This window comes from Microcaecilia unicolor, chromosome 4 (genome assembly GCF_901765095.1).
Source record: "Microcaecilia unicolor chromosome 4, aMicUni1.1, whole genome shotgun sequence".
Lineage (NCBI taxonomy): Eukaryota > Metazoa > Chordata > Amphibia > Gymnophiona > Siphonopidae > Microcaecilia > Microcaecilia unicolor.
The window spans coordinates 154,812,595-154,826,068 of record NC_044034.1 but is presented as its reverse complement, the minus strand read 5'-3'; the positions used below and the strand labels follow the sequence as shown (position 1 = coordinate 154,826,068).

Below are 13,474 nucleotides of genomic sequence, written 5' to 3'. Positions count from 1 at the left end.
GGGGGATGGATCGGGGCATTATCAAAAGATGTTTGCAGTATTATAGAATTGTGGGAATCTACACCCAACTTGTGTGCCAGGATTTATACCAGATTTCTGCTGGCATAAGTCTTCATGCCCAAAGCTGAGATAAGGAATTCCTGCTAGGCACTACATTATAAAGGGCAATCATCCTGGATCGTCCTTTATATAATAGCACTAAGCACTGATTTTTCCAGGCGCCTATTTTTCAGAGCCATTTTCTGAATCTAGCCCTTATGTTCCACACTGATTCTCTTTGAAAAATAGATAATAAAACAGACATAAGAAGCCCTAAGTTAAATGTAATTATTTATGCTGACCAAATAAAATGATCTGCAAGAAAATACCAGAGATTTTATTTTTTTAAAAGAACTGCAATTTTAACTCCCTTCTACAACTTCCCCAAGTCTAACCTATTCAAAGCACCTGCCACAGCGATGCATGACATATGCATTTTCCACATTAGGATGGAAATAGAAATGTATGCAGCCCATGCTGATATAATGAGTCTATCAATTGTCTGCTTTTCGCAGCATCGAGGAGCTGATGAATAGCTGCCACTGACCTGCTGATGGTGTCAGTCTGATTTAAAATACATTACCCAGTATTGGACAGAGAAATGTTATCAATTCTGGGAGACATTTACAACCCACCTCTACAGGATTCAAGCAGCAGCAACACTTCCAGAGGTGAGGCCTTTCAGAAAATGAAAGATTTATGTGAACACAGGGTCAGGCCTCAGCCAAAACAAACCATTTAATAGTGGTGAAGGGTTCACCCCTCTCAACCATTTTATTTAACTTACTGTTATAACCATTGGGTAAAGCGCTTGACAGATTAAAGTTATTTTTGTTTGTTTATGCAGATATTACAAGATCATGAAGAAATGCTGAGGGGCATATAGAAATGCGTACAAGTTATAGATCAGTGAACTATTCGTTTTTGTCTAAAGCTTAATCAGGATAAAACAAAGTTCTTATGGTTAGGCCTGATTAAGAATATAGGGGCCCTTTTACTAAGCAGTGGTAAGCCCACCATGGGCTTACCACACGGCAATCCACAACTACTGTTGGCCCAACGCAGGCACCAGAGGTAGTCCCACCCCCAGTGCGCAGCATTTCTGGTGCTAGGGAAATTAGGTCGGGGGGGGGCTGGAGATCCAGTGGGTCTCCAGCACCACTAACCCCCCCACTAGCATCCCCTCAAATAGAGCCCTGCAAATTAACCTTCCCCCGAACTGGTGGTCTAGCAGCCCTCTTCCCCACCCCCTACCTTTGTTGGAGGAGGGAGGTGACCTCCTTCCTCTTCCAATGTGAAGCCCTGCTCAGTGCATCCCAGGATGCACTGGGCAGGGCTGGACACTGCCATTTTCAAGGCAGCACCGGTGGAACAGGAGGGAGGCCACCTCCCTCCTCCAACAAAGGTAGAGGGTGGGGAAGGGGCCACTAGATCACCAGGTCGGGGGGGGAGGGCTTGATCTCGGGCCCACTGGGCTATCAGAGCTCTATTTGAGCGGATGCTAAGGTGGATTAGGGGGGGCTGGAGACCCACTGGATCTCCAGCCCCCCTGAACTTGTGTCGGGGGGGGGGGGGGGGTCGGGGGGACTGGAGGTCCACCGGACCTCCAGCCCCTGTGTCGACTGGCTTGAAGTGGGAGTATTAGGCCACCAGGGCCATGCTGTTGGAGTCTGGTGGTCCAATGGACCTTCAAGGCCCTGTGTTTAACAGGTCTGGGCTTTTGACAGTCCAGACCTGTTAAACAAGTGAGGAGAACTGTGCCTGAGCGCATGCTCAGGCATAATCCTCCCACACTTTACCCTATGATCAGCGATAACAGCGTGCCTACATTTAAATGCTATTATCTCTGATCATAAGGGCAGTAAAGCCCCATGCTGTTCCAGAGCTAATTTTAGAGCACTGTTTGGAACAGCACATGGCTTTCGATCATCTGTCCATAAGAGGGTCTTTTACATAGGTGCGGTAGCGTTTTTAGTGCTCATTAAACTCTAGAGATGCCCATAGGAATATATATAGGTGTCTCTAGAGTTTAGTGTACACTTATTTTTAGCTTGCACTAAAAACGCTAGTGTGTCTTTGCAAAAGGCCCACTATAGCAGATTCTAATAAACTTACAAATGCAGTTTTAACTTCTAGGTGTCCGATAATATGTATGGCCATACATATGTTTAAAAACTAAACATTAAAAACTAAAAAAGGCTTTAGTATTTACTGAATCATCTACACTTCTCAGCTTAATGCATTTTTAGGCACACCCTCAACTAAGTAAGAGTGAAAGATAAAAACACTGTCCAGCAGTATGTTAAATAGAAAATGCACATTTTTTTTTAGGTATAATCAATCTTTAATGGCTAGAATGTTGTAGTAAATTTTCTACATGCAGAAAAATGAAAAATACATTAGAACTGCTTTCTGATTTTTTTTTTTTAACTATGACTTGATCTGCACAGAAGGGATTAAAGTGCTTCACATTTTGTTCATGCCTTTCTCACTAGTTACACTCAGGTACACCACATTTTCCTGACCCCAGAGGACTTAAAATCTACAGTCTGTACCTACCTGAAGGTTAACGTATTTACATAGTAACATAGAGGGGAATAATCAAACAGCGCCGGCGAAATACATAGCCGGCGATGTATTTTGGCAGTGCCGCAAACAGCTGGCCAGACTCGTATTTTCGAAAAAGATGGCAGGCCATCTTTTGTTTTGATAATACGGTTCCGGCCAGCCAAATGCCTTGGATTTGGCCGGGGTTTGAGATGGCCGGCGTCATTTTTTAGCGATAATGGAAAGTTATGTCAGCCATCTCAAACCCCTACCAAATTCAAGACATTTGGCCGTGGAAGGAGCCAGCATTTTTAGTGCACTGGCCCCCCTGACATGCCAGGACACCAACCGGGCTCCCTAGGGGTCACTGCGGTGGACTTCAGAAAAGCTCCCACGTGCATAGCTCCCTTACTTTGGGAGCTGAGCCCCCCAACCCCCCCCCCCCCCCCCCCCCAAATCCAGTACCCACAAATGTACTGCACCCACTAAAACTGCTCCAGGGACCTGTATACAGCCTCTAGGACTTATTGCTGCTGTATAACTTTGGCACACCAGTTCACACCTGAAGACTAATCTCTTTGAAAAAGTCCTTTATTTGAATAAGCACGTTTACTCACAGTTAACTGCAGATCAGAGGTTGTGCCCCCACTGGCAAAGAGTCCCCTGGTACTAAGATTAGCAGTAGGTCAGAGCTGGCACAATGGTGTACAATGCCCTCTTTCAGCACCATTCAAGGTAAGAACTACGTTCTCTAACATGGGTAACACAGGAAAGGGAACTAAAACTGGCTTACAAAAATGGCCACTACCGCATGGACTACAACAGGAAACAAAACAGGGCACACTCTGACCCAGTAAGCAGGGGGGAAAAGCACCATGGGAGCAGAGCCTACCAACTACCAATACCTACACTCACAATGCATTGCTGATGTGACTCTGCAGTGCAAATAACAGAAAAGGTGTCACACTCACCCCAGAGCCACATCACAAGCAGGAAAAGGCTGTCGGAGGACAGAACACATTCTGCTGTCATGGAGGTGGGTACGGCATTTGAGGTTGGCATACAGGCTGGAAAAAAAAAGTGTTTAAAGTGGGGGTTTTTTTGGTGGGAGGGGGTTAGTGACCACTGGGGGAGTATGGGGAGGTCATCCCCCATTCCCTCCAGTGGTCATCTGGTGAGTTGGGGCACCTTTTTGAGACTTGGTCGTGAAAATAAAAGGACCAAGTAAACCCGGCGAAATGCTGCTTAACGTCGTTTTTTTTTTTTCCATTATCGGCGAAAGACGGCTATCTGGTAGCCTCGCCCATACCCGCCCATGTCCCGCCCTCGCTTCACCGCCGACACGCCCCTTTGAACTTTCGCCAGCGAGGCGACGGTAAAGCGGCGATGCTGTCAAAAAAAGCAGCTTTTGATTATACCGATTTCACTGCTTTACCGAGATCGCCGGCCATCTCCCAATTTGTGTCGGGAAATGGCTGGCGATCACTTTCGATTATGAGCTGAATAGTAACATAGTAGATGACGGCAGAGAAAGACCTGCATGGTCCATCCAGTCTGCCCAACAAGATAAACTCATATGTGCTACTTTTTCTGTATACCTGACCTTGATTTGTATCAGCCACTTTCAGGGCACAGACCGTAGAAGTCTGCCCAGCACTAGGCCCGCTTCCCACCACCGGTTCTGCCACCCAATCTCCGCTAAGCTTCTGAGGATACATTCCTTCTGAACAGGATTCCTTTATGTTTATAACACGCATTTTTTAATTCCGTTACCGTTTTCATCTCAATCACCTCCCGCGGGAGGGCATTCCAAGTATCCACCACTCTCTCCGTGAAAAAATACTTCTTGACATTTTTCTTGAGTCTGCCCCCCTTCAATCTCATTTCATGTCCTCTAGCTCTACCGCCTTCCCATCTACGGAAAAGGTTCGTTTGCGGATTAATACCTTTCAAATATTTGAACGTGTTTCTCCTTTCCTCCAGGGCATACAAGTTCAGGTCAGCAAGTCTCTCCTCATACGTCTTGTAACGCAAATCCAGTACCATTCTTGTAGCTTTTCTTTGCACCGCTTCAATTCTTTTTACATCCATAGCAAGATACGGCCTCCAAAACTGAACACAATATTCCAGGTGGGGCCTCACCAACGACTTACTTAGGGATCCTTATAAATGATCTAGAGATGGGAGTAACTAGTGAGGTTAATTAAATTTGCTGATCACACAAAGTTATCCAAAGTTGTTAAATTGCAAGAAGACTGTGAAAAACTACAAGAGGACCTTACGAGACTGGGTATTCAAATAGCAGATAATGTTTATGGTCCTGTTTACTAAGCCACACTGTGGGCATGCACACTTTTTAGTGCGCACCGAGACACCCTTTATATTCCTATGGGTGTCTCTAGCATTAGCGTGTGCTAAAAAGTGTGCACGCCTACAGCACGGCTTAGTAAACAGAGCAAAGTGATGCATATGTAAACGAGGAATCCGAATTATAGCTCCATGATACAAGGTTCAACGTTAAGAGTCACCGACCAGGAAAGGCATCTAGGTGTCATTGTTGAAAATACATTGAAACCCTCTGCTCAGTGTGTGGCTAAGAAAGCAAATAGAATGTTAGGTATTATTAGGAAACGAATGGAAAACAAAAATGAGGACGTTATACTGACTCTGTATCACTCCATGGTGCGACCGCACCTCGAATACTGTGTTCAATTCTGGTCACTGCATCTCAAAAAAGATATAGTGGAATTAGAAAAGGTCCAGAGAAGGGCGACGAAAATGATAAAGGGGATGGGACAATTTCCCTATGAGGAAAGGCTAAAGCGGCTAGAGCTCTTCAGCTTGGAGAAAAGAAGGGTAGATATGATAGAGGTCTATAAAATAATGAGTGAAATGGAACGAGTAGATGTGAATGGCTTGTTTACTGTTCCCAAAAATATTATGACTGGAGGTACACAATGAAACTACCAAGTAGTAAATTTAAAACAAATTAGAGAAAATATTTTTTTTACTCAACATGTAACTAAATTCTGGAATTCGTTGCCAGAAAAATGTGGTAAAAGCAGCTAGCTTAGTAGGGTTTAAAAAAGGTTTGGATAACTTCCTAAGAAGTCCATAAGCCATTATTAAGATGGACTTAGGGAAAATCCACTGCTTATTTCTAGGATAAGCAGAATAAAATGTGTTGTACTGTTTTGAGATCTTGCCAGGTATTTGTGACCTGGATTGGCCACTGTTGGAAACAGGATGCTGGGCTTGATGGTCCTTTGGTCTGTCCCATGATGGCAACGTTCATGTTCTTATATTATGTTGTTTTGACTTGGCCAAGATCACAAGGTGCAGCAGTGCACCTCAAAATTAGGCTACTCCTCCATGTACTGCTGACTGAAGACACCCACCACTCATTCATAGGAAATGTTGCATCTCTTTGGTGTGAAATGCTGTAATAAAAATAAAGCTAGGTTTCTTTTCTATGCAGAATATACAGATGCCCTTAATTTATTTTGAAGCCCAAAAGCTCTTACGGAGATTGGGTCATTTCAGCATGCAGTTTGACCTTCTTTGTCTCTCTGTGGTATGGAATAATAACAAGAAAACTGAACCAATCGTATCAATTTCCCTTAACACTATAAGTAAAAAAACAACAACAAAAAAACCCACTTCTTTACATAGGCCATTACTAAGGGGGTCTTTTACTAATAGGTGGTAAGCCCTATGCGAGCTTAGCGCTCGCTAATCCAGAACTACCTCTGGCCTACTGCAGCAGCGCGGTGGTAGTTCCCACCCCCAGCAAATGCCATTTCCAGCGCCACAAAAATATTTTTTATTTTTCTAGTGCCGGTGTTTACCCGGTGGTAACTGAGCAGTGCTACACGCTGCCTGGATACTGCCAGGTTAGCATGGGAATCCTTACTGCATGGCCATTTCTTAGAAAAAAAAAAAGACAGCCTTTTACCACAGCTTAGCAAAAGGGGCCCTAAATTGGGACCCTAAAACTGTAAACAAATATCAAGCATTACAGCACGATGCAACTTCATATTTGAATATATACCAAATATTTGGATTGCCGACAGCTTATCTGACAAGGTCTGTGTATTGCCATGCAGAAGGTCCCCGTTTGATGTGCTCCCTGGGTGGGCTAAGCCTGGGGATGCTGCAGACACCCTTTCAGGTGCTGGGCAGGCAGTAATGGTCATTGTTTTACACACAATTTATAGTGACCAGATACAGGGCTCAGGATTGCAAAATTCTAGAAGGATCCTGGATGCATGGCTCCTGCCCATGACTGTCAGTGCAATGGGTTGGGGGAAGAAGGGAGATACAAGAGGAAAATTCTCAGGCAGTTATGAATTGAAGGTTTACAGCACCAGCCCTCTTTCTGATTTAGTTGGAAGTACAAAGAAGCAACTGCCGAACACATAAAACAGAAACACACAAACTGTGGAAAAAAAACAGACATCCAGATATTAAAGGAACCTTGAATCTCCTTTTAAAAATATGTATTTTTCTCATTTATATCTACCCTGACAGAGCCCTTTTCAAACATCACCAAATACATTAATTCACAGTCTTTCTCTCTGAAGTATGATAGTGATGGATTTATTTTGCTCACACCTTTTTTTCAGTAGTAGCTCAAGGTGAGTTACATTCAAGTACACTGGATATTTCTCTGTCCCAGGTTGACAGATTATGTGACTGGCTGCTGTGCCGATGGTCCTTTTGGACCCACTGAAATGCTAAAGGTTCAGGTAAGCTAATAGACAAATGATTGTAGTTCCCTATCTATACCTCTTTCTACATATTTGCCAATGCATTTTAAATCTCTCTGAATTGTAGCTTTTAATTCATGTTCTAACCCTAAATATTTCAGAAAGCACTATGACCTAGGAGGAACAGTAATAATTCAGGTACTCCATGGAGATCTCAATAATCTGTACAGTCCTTACCATTTAGTGAAATTGGCAACATAAATGATAGCAAAATCAAAGTGACCACTTAATTTACATTTCTAAAAATTGTGCTGCACACATAAGATAGGAGACTAAATGGCCTTTGTGTCACTCTGCAGTCAGAGATACGAATTACTGATAGGTAATAGGCTCTTTGCAACAGAAGGAGCAAGAGGAGCATAGGAACAAGAGGAGTGCTAAGCTTTAACAGAGCTTTGTGAGTGCACAGTGCAAAAATAAGTTTTATGTACAAAGCTTTGAGCAGAAACCAGCACACTGTGCATTACAGGGCAGAACAATACGCCAAATAGAAATCTCACAGTTACAACAGAGGTCAGAACTCCAGTCCTTATGAGCCCATACAAGTTTGAATTTTATGGTACTCCAAGAAATATGAATGAGGTATATCTCCATACATTCAGTCTAAGTCAAATTGCCTTCCTTTGGTCATCTGGTAAAAACGAGCACTGTCTGGAAAGCACGGGGACTGAAGAGAAGAACTACTGACATGGGACTACTCCAATCAAACAGCAAGTTTCCCAAAATGGACACTAAAGAACCCATGCCAAAAGAAATAGGTTCAAGCTTCCCCCCAGCTTTTATCTCAGATGTATTAACCTGGCACAATGTCCACAGAGGGACCTGCTTTGGGAATCTGGATGATAAGATATTAGGAGCAGCAACACAACAACATGAATTCAGATTAGGACACGGGTGCATTATTTACCAGACTTTTAAAGAACACATCCAGAAGGATTTATTAAAAGCTATGGAAAAACTTGCATTACTGCTGAAACAAACAGAAAACAATGCCATTCTTTTAAACAGATCCTGTTCTTCTAAAAAGTTCCATCAGCTTCTCTTTTTCTTAGGCAATGCCCTGGCAAGTCACATTTGAGAAAACCTGGAAATGATCCAAGTGACAACTTCCAGCATGATTCTCATTCACCATCAGCCCTTCTCAATTTCCAGCTTCTACAATTTTTGCAAGTCTCGGGTGTCCCAGATGACACTGCTTCAAATACAGTTCTGTTAATTATTTCAAGCTCTATTCTTAGCTATTTTTCTCTAAGTTTGAACAGGTCTGTTTCTTGGCCCTCTACCAGACCCTTTGTTCATCTTATTTCAGTCTCTCTTTTTCTTGGTATGATTTTTTTCTCTCTCAAACGTTCTGCACATTCTAGAGGCCTAAATCTTTCATCCTGCGAGATCATTCTTCTACCACTTCTGTAAAATATCAAACACTACGTACTAGGATGTCATCAGCAGAGATGTAAAGACTGGCAGGGTCAGCTCTCAGGTTGCAAAGTGCTGTGTACTTTTGAAGGTTCATGGATTGATCCCAGAGTTGGGTCTTCTGTTTCTTGATTGGCTAGGAATAATGTAGTGTTCCCAACACTTGGGAAGGAAGGGGGGGGGGGGGGGGGGGGTGAAGTCCAAGACCTTGCATAAGGGTGATATTCAGAACTCCAAAAAGAGCTCTGGTGAAAGGTGACCCCCACCCCCATCCAGGACCATGACTGCAATGATTAAGATAAATTACTGGGGGGGGGGGGGGGGGGGGGGGGGGGAAGGGCAGTAGGGTGGATATAAGGTGAAAACACCCCTCAAGATTCAGATGTGTCGAGTCACAGTGGACTCCCGTAGACTACACAAGGAGCACAGATTTCTACCCCTGATGCAAACTGATCAGTTTTTATTCTAAATCATAGTGTATCACGACTGTGGTCGTGACCCCTCGTTGACTCACCTTATTTCCCAATGGTCCATCGGGAAATAAGGTGAGTAATTATGAATAATATACTGACATTTTCAGTTCTTTGTGCCATGGCTATAAAAAAAGCAAAAACAATGCTAGGGAACATCTGAAAAGGGATGGAGAACACAACTGAGATTATTATTAAGCCTCTGTATGCATCTCTGATGCACCTTGAGAACTGTGTGCCCTTCTGGTGGGTCCCATTCAAACAATAAGCGGGAAACTCGAAAAGGATCAGAGAAGGGTGATGAAAATGATAAAGGAGAACGGAGAACCTCCCTGATGTACAGGCTAAATGTATTAGTGCTCTTCAGTTAGAAAAGAGCAGAAGAGTAACCATATGGTTACTGCAGTGTCTTGAGAACCAGAGGAACTGAGTTTGATTCCCACTGCAGCTCCTTGTGAGTCTGGACAAGTTACTTAATCTTCCATTGCCTCAGGTACAAAATAAGTACCTGTATATAGGGGATCTTTTACGTAGGCACGCTGGTGTTTTTAGCGTACGTTAAAAATAGGCACACGCTAAATGCTAAAGATGCCCATGTATTCCTATGGGCGTCTTTAGCGTTCACTGGACGCCTATTTTTAACGCGTGCTAAAAGCGCCAGCGTGCCTACATAAAAGACCCCCATAATATGTAAACCGCTTTAATTGTAATCACAGAAAAGTGGTATATCAGATCCCAACCCCTTTCCTTTTCCTGTCCATCTGAGAGGGGATATGATTAAAAGTTTATAAAATCATGAGAAGAATGACTAAATAAGAAGGGAGGGGGAGAGGATAACAGCAGGAAGTCCATACAAACTAGGGCTACAGTGACTCACCCCCACTTGTTGGACTGACCTCATGCATCCAACCACAGGAACGTTTCTGTGGCCACTGACTCATTAAGCATCGTGGAAGCCAGAAAGACAAAAACCTGCCAGAAAATTGGAAGCTATGTGGCAACTGACTGGGTCGCACTGGATGGTAGAGAGTCCAGAGGCCCAAGCCAGCAGCCACTCAGCTTCCTGCTGGCTTTTTTTTCTCTCTGGCAACAAGTGTGGCTAGTGAATCAGTGGCTTCTGCTAGAGCAGGTCAGTCTGGCAAGTGGAGTGAGTCACTGTGGTTTGTGTGCTGACCTCTCCCTCTGCAGGCTGGTTGACCCCATGTGGTCGAAAACGAATTTCAGGATCAGAGCTCCAGTGTGTCTGTCCATCACAGCACTCTTGTGCATGTGCTTTCCTGGTTCTGCTGGGCACTGACTCCAAAGCTACAGCTGTTGATGCTTTCGTTCCCAGTACAGCTCCCTCATGTGGCACACCCTGGGGTGTATATTAAAAAAAAAAAGGCTGCAGAGACAGACAGATAGGGCCAACAAAGAACGGTGATTTTCTTTCCTGAAAGTCATGCTAAGAGATACGTTTACTAAGGCATGTTAGTGTTTTTAACACACGTTAATGGTTGACGATCATTAAATGCTAATGTGCCCATAGGAATGTATAGGTGCATTTAACGCACCTTAACTTAAAGGCACGTTAAAAATACTAACGCGGCCATAGTAAACATTCCCCTAAGTTTGAAACTCAGAGTATTTAAGGTATTTATAAGATGCACCATACAATCCCTGTAATCAAAAGAGAAAACTGAGAAAACAAAGTGGACACAACATTTGCTAGCGCACTGGGAAGGCAAAGGTGCAAAGTACTGGTCATTTCAGTCATTAGTTGCTCCTATTCCAGTCTCTTTTCACCTTTTATGTGGTGGTGACCATAGTTCAACAAGCAGACACTTCTCTCCAGCTCCTCCAACCCTCCCCTCCCCTCGTACCATTATTTTAGCCAGTACACCATCCTCGCTGGATTCCATAGTAACCACTGCTTTATCGGTCTCAATCTCACACAGTGCATCTCCAGCATTCACCATTTCACCTGGAAAACAAGATGCATGTTACGTCTAAGACACAATGAGTTTCACTCTCATTAGGAATAACAAAGATACACTTGAATGAGCATATATATATATAATTATACAGTAACGTCCTCACTAATAAAAACATCGCACAAAAGAAATTATTTTTTTTCCCCTCAGGAAATGGTGAAAAACGTGACTGCCTTTCAAAGCTGCCATGTCTTCTCACATGCCCTGCAAAGGGTTATCATTCAAGTCTATTCAACACGCTGGAAAACACCAGCACAATATCAAAGTGTAGTTTCTGCTCTACTGCTCTGTAACACCAGGCATAAAAAAAAAACAGACATTTTAAAGAGACAAGCAAGTCTGTGACCAATGAGATGAAAACAAACTATTTGAAAAGGAATACTGGGCAGAAACTGTAAGGTATACATGAATGGTAGCTCGACAGAAAGCACATTTCTTAAACTGATCAAGCGCTGCTGCTATGTGATAATAGCTCCCTGAATCACAATTCTTTTGTGACCCGAATACTAACTGAAGTCTGCTATTGAATGTCATTACAATGGAAACCTCTCACACTCTGGCCTCAGCACAGTAAACAGATGCTTCACAGAGGACTGAGGAAGCACAGACAAGGTTAAAGTAGAATTTTAAATTGTCAGGAAGCAAAGACAAGGTTACAGCAGAATTTTAAATTATTTGGAAGAAAACGTGAATGATCTTTTTATTCAACTGAACCTCGTTTCCGTTGGGCTATAGAACGTTCATTTCTTTTTTTTATAACCTTTTAACTCATTTAATCCAGTCATTACATCGGTGGTGGTTAGAAAATGGGCCACAGATCACGATTCTCTCTGAATTTTGTTCTCTTGGGTCCTAGGTTCAGCCACTAGGCTTCACTTAGGACCCACTTCCCCTACCCACTCATTGACCAAATGCGGTCTCTGAAGGATCCCTAGCTTGGGAAACAGAAACCTCATCTGGACTCAAACACATGTCACGGAGCAATCAAGTCATTCTCCACAATACAATTTTTTTGTTTTTGTAAAGCAACATTGTTAAGTCAAACTATTAAAAACTCTTTGTCCAATATTCAAAAACACAATATTCTACTGTGCACATTGATGCAAATACAAAATTATCAATTTGATCTTACTCCTGCTAGGTTAAATAAATTGATATGCCTACGCCCAGATAAAAGGGCTGTGTTCTCAAAAGCTATTCTTAAACATATTTGGTGGAAATGTGATAAGATGCAGTACTTCAGTGGTAAATTAATATTATTATAGGAGAATCACTATCATGTATATGATATCATTTGTGTTACTTGGAGTGGAGGAGTGGCCTAGTGGTTAGGGTGGTGGACTTTGGTCCTGAGGAACTGAGTTCGACTCCTGGCACAGGCAGCTCCTTGTGACTCTGGGCAAGTCACTTAACCCTCCATTGCCCCATGTAAGCCGCATTGAGCCTGCCATGAGTGGGAAAGCGCTGGGTACAAATGTAACAAAAAATAAATGTAGCTTTGGAGCTATAGTAATTGTACTTGGTAAAAAGCCTGGAGAATCATAAGAAAATAAGAATTAACATATTGGCTCAGACCAAGGGTCCATCTAGCCCAGTATATCATGTTTCCAACAGTGGCCAAACCATGTTACCAACTCAGGAATAAGCAGTGTATTGCACTGGGTCTACCTTAATAACCATTTATGGACATTTCTTACAGGAATTTGTCTAAACCTTTTTAAAAGCGAATGCTACATACCTGTAGAAGGTATTCTCCGAGGACAGCAGGCTGATTGTTCTCACTGATGGGTGACGTCCACGGCAGCCCCTCCAATCGGAAACTTCACTAGCAAAGGCATTTGCTAGCTCTCGCGCGCCCATGCGCACCGCGCATGCGCGGCTGTCTTCCTGCCGGAACGGCTCGTGTTCGTCAGTCCCTTAAGTAGCAAGACAAAGACAAGGGAAGACACAACTCCAAAGGGGAGGCGGGCGGGTTTGTGAGAACAATCAGTCTGCTGTCCTCGGAGAATACCTTCTACAGGTATGTAGCATTCGCTTTCTCCGAGGACAAGCAGGCTGCTTGTTCTCACTGATGGGGTATCCATAGCCCCCAGGCTCACTCAAAACAACAAACATGGTCAACTGGGCCTCGCAACGACGAGGACATAACTGAGATTGACCTAAAAACTTATCCAACTAACAGAGAGTGTAGCCTGGAACAGAATAAAACATGGGCCTAGGGGGGTGGAGTTGGATTCTAAACCCCAAACAGATTCTGAAG

General features: G+C 43.3%; 1 protein-coding gene across 1 annotated transcript in view; it reads right to left on the bottom strand.

The window, feature by feature from the left end:
• Positions 1-13,474, bottom strand: part of PDHX (pyruvate dehydrogenase complex component X) — a 142,216-nt gene that overhangs the window by 82,072 nt on the left and 46,670 nt on the right. Inside the window, exon 4 of the mRNA XM_030200791.1 lies at positions 11,104-11,204. Coding sequence (XP_030056651.1) covers positions 11,104-11,204 — 101 coding nt within the window. The remainder of the gene's footprint in view (positions 1-11,103; positions 11,205-13,474) is intronic.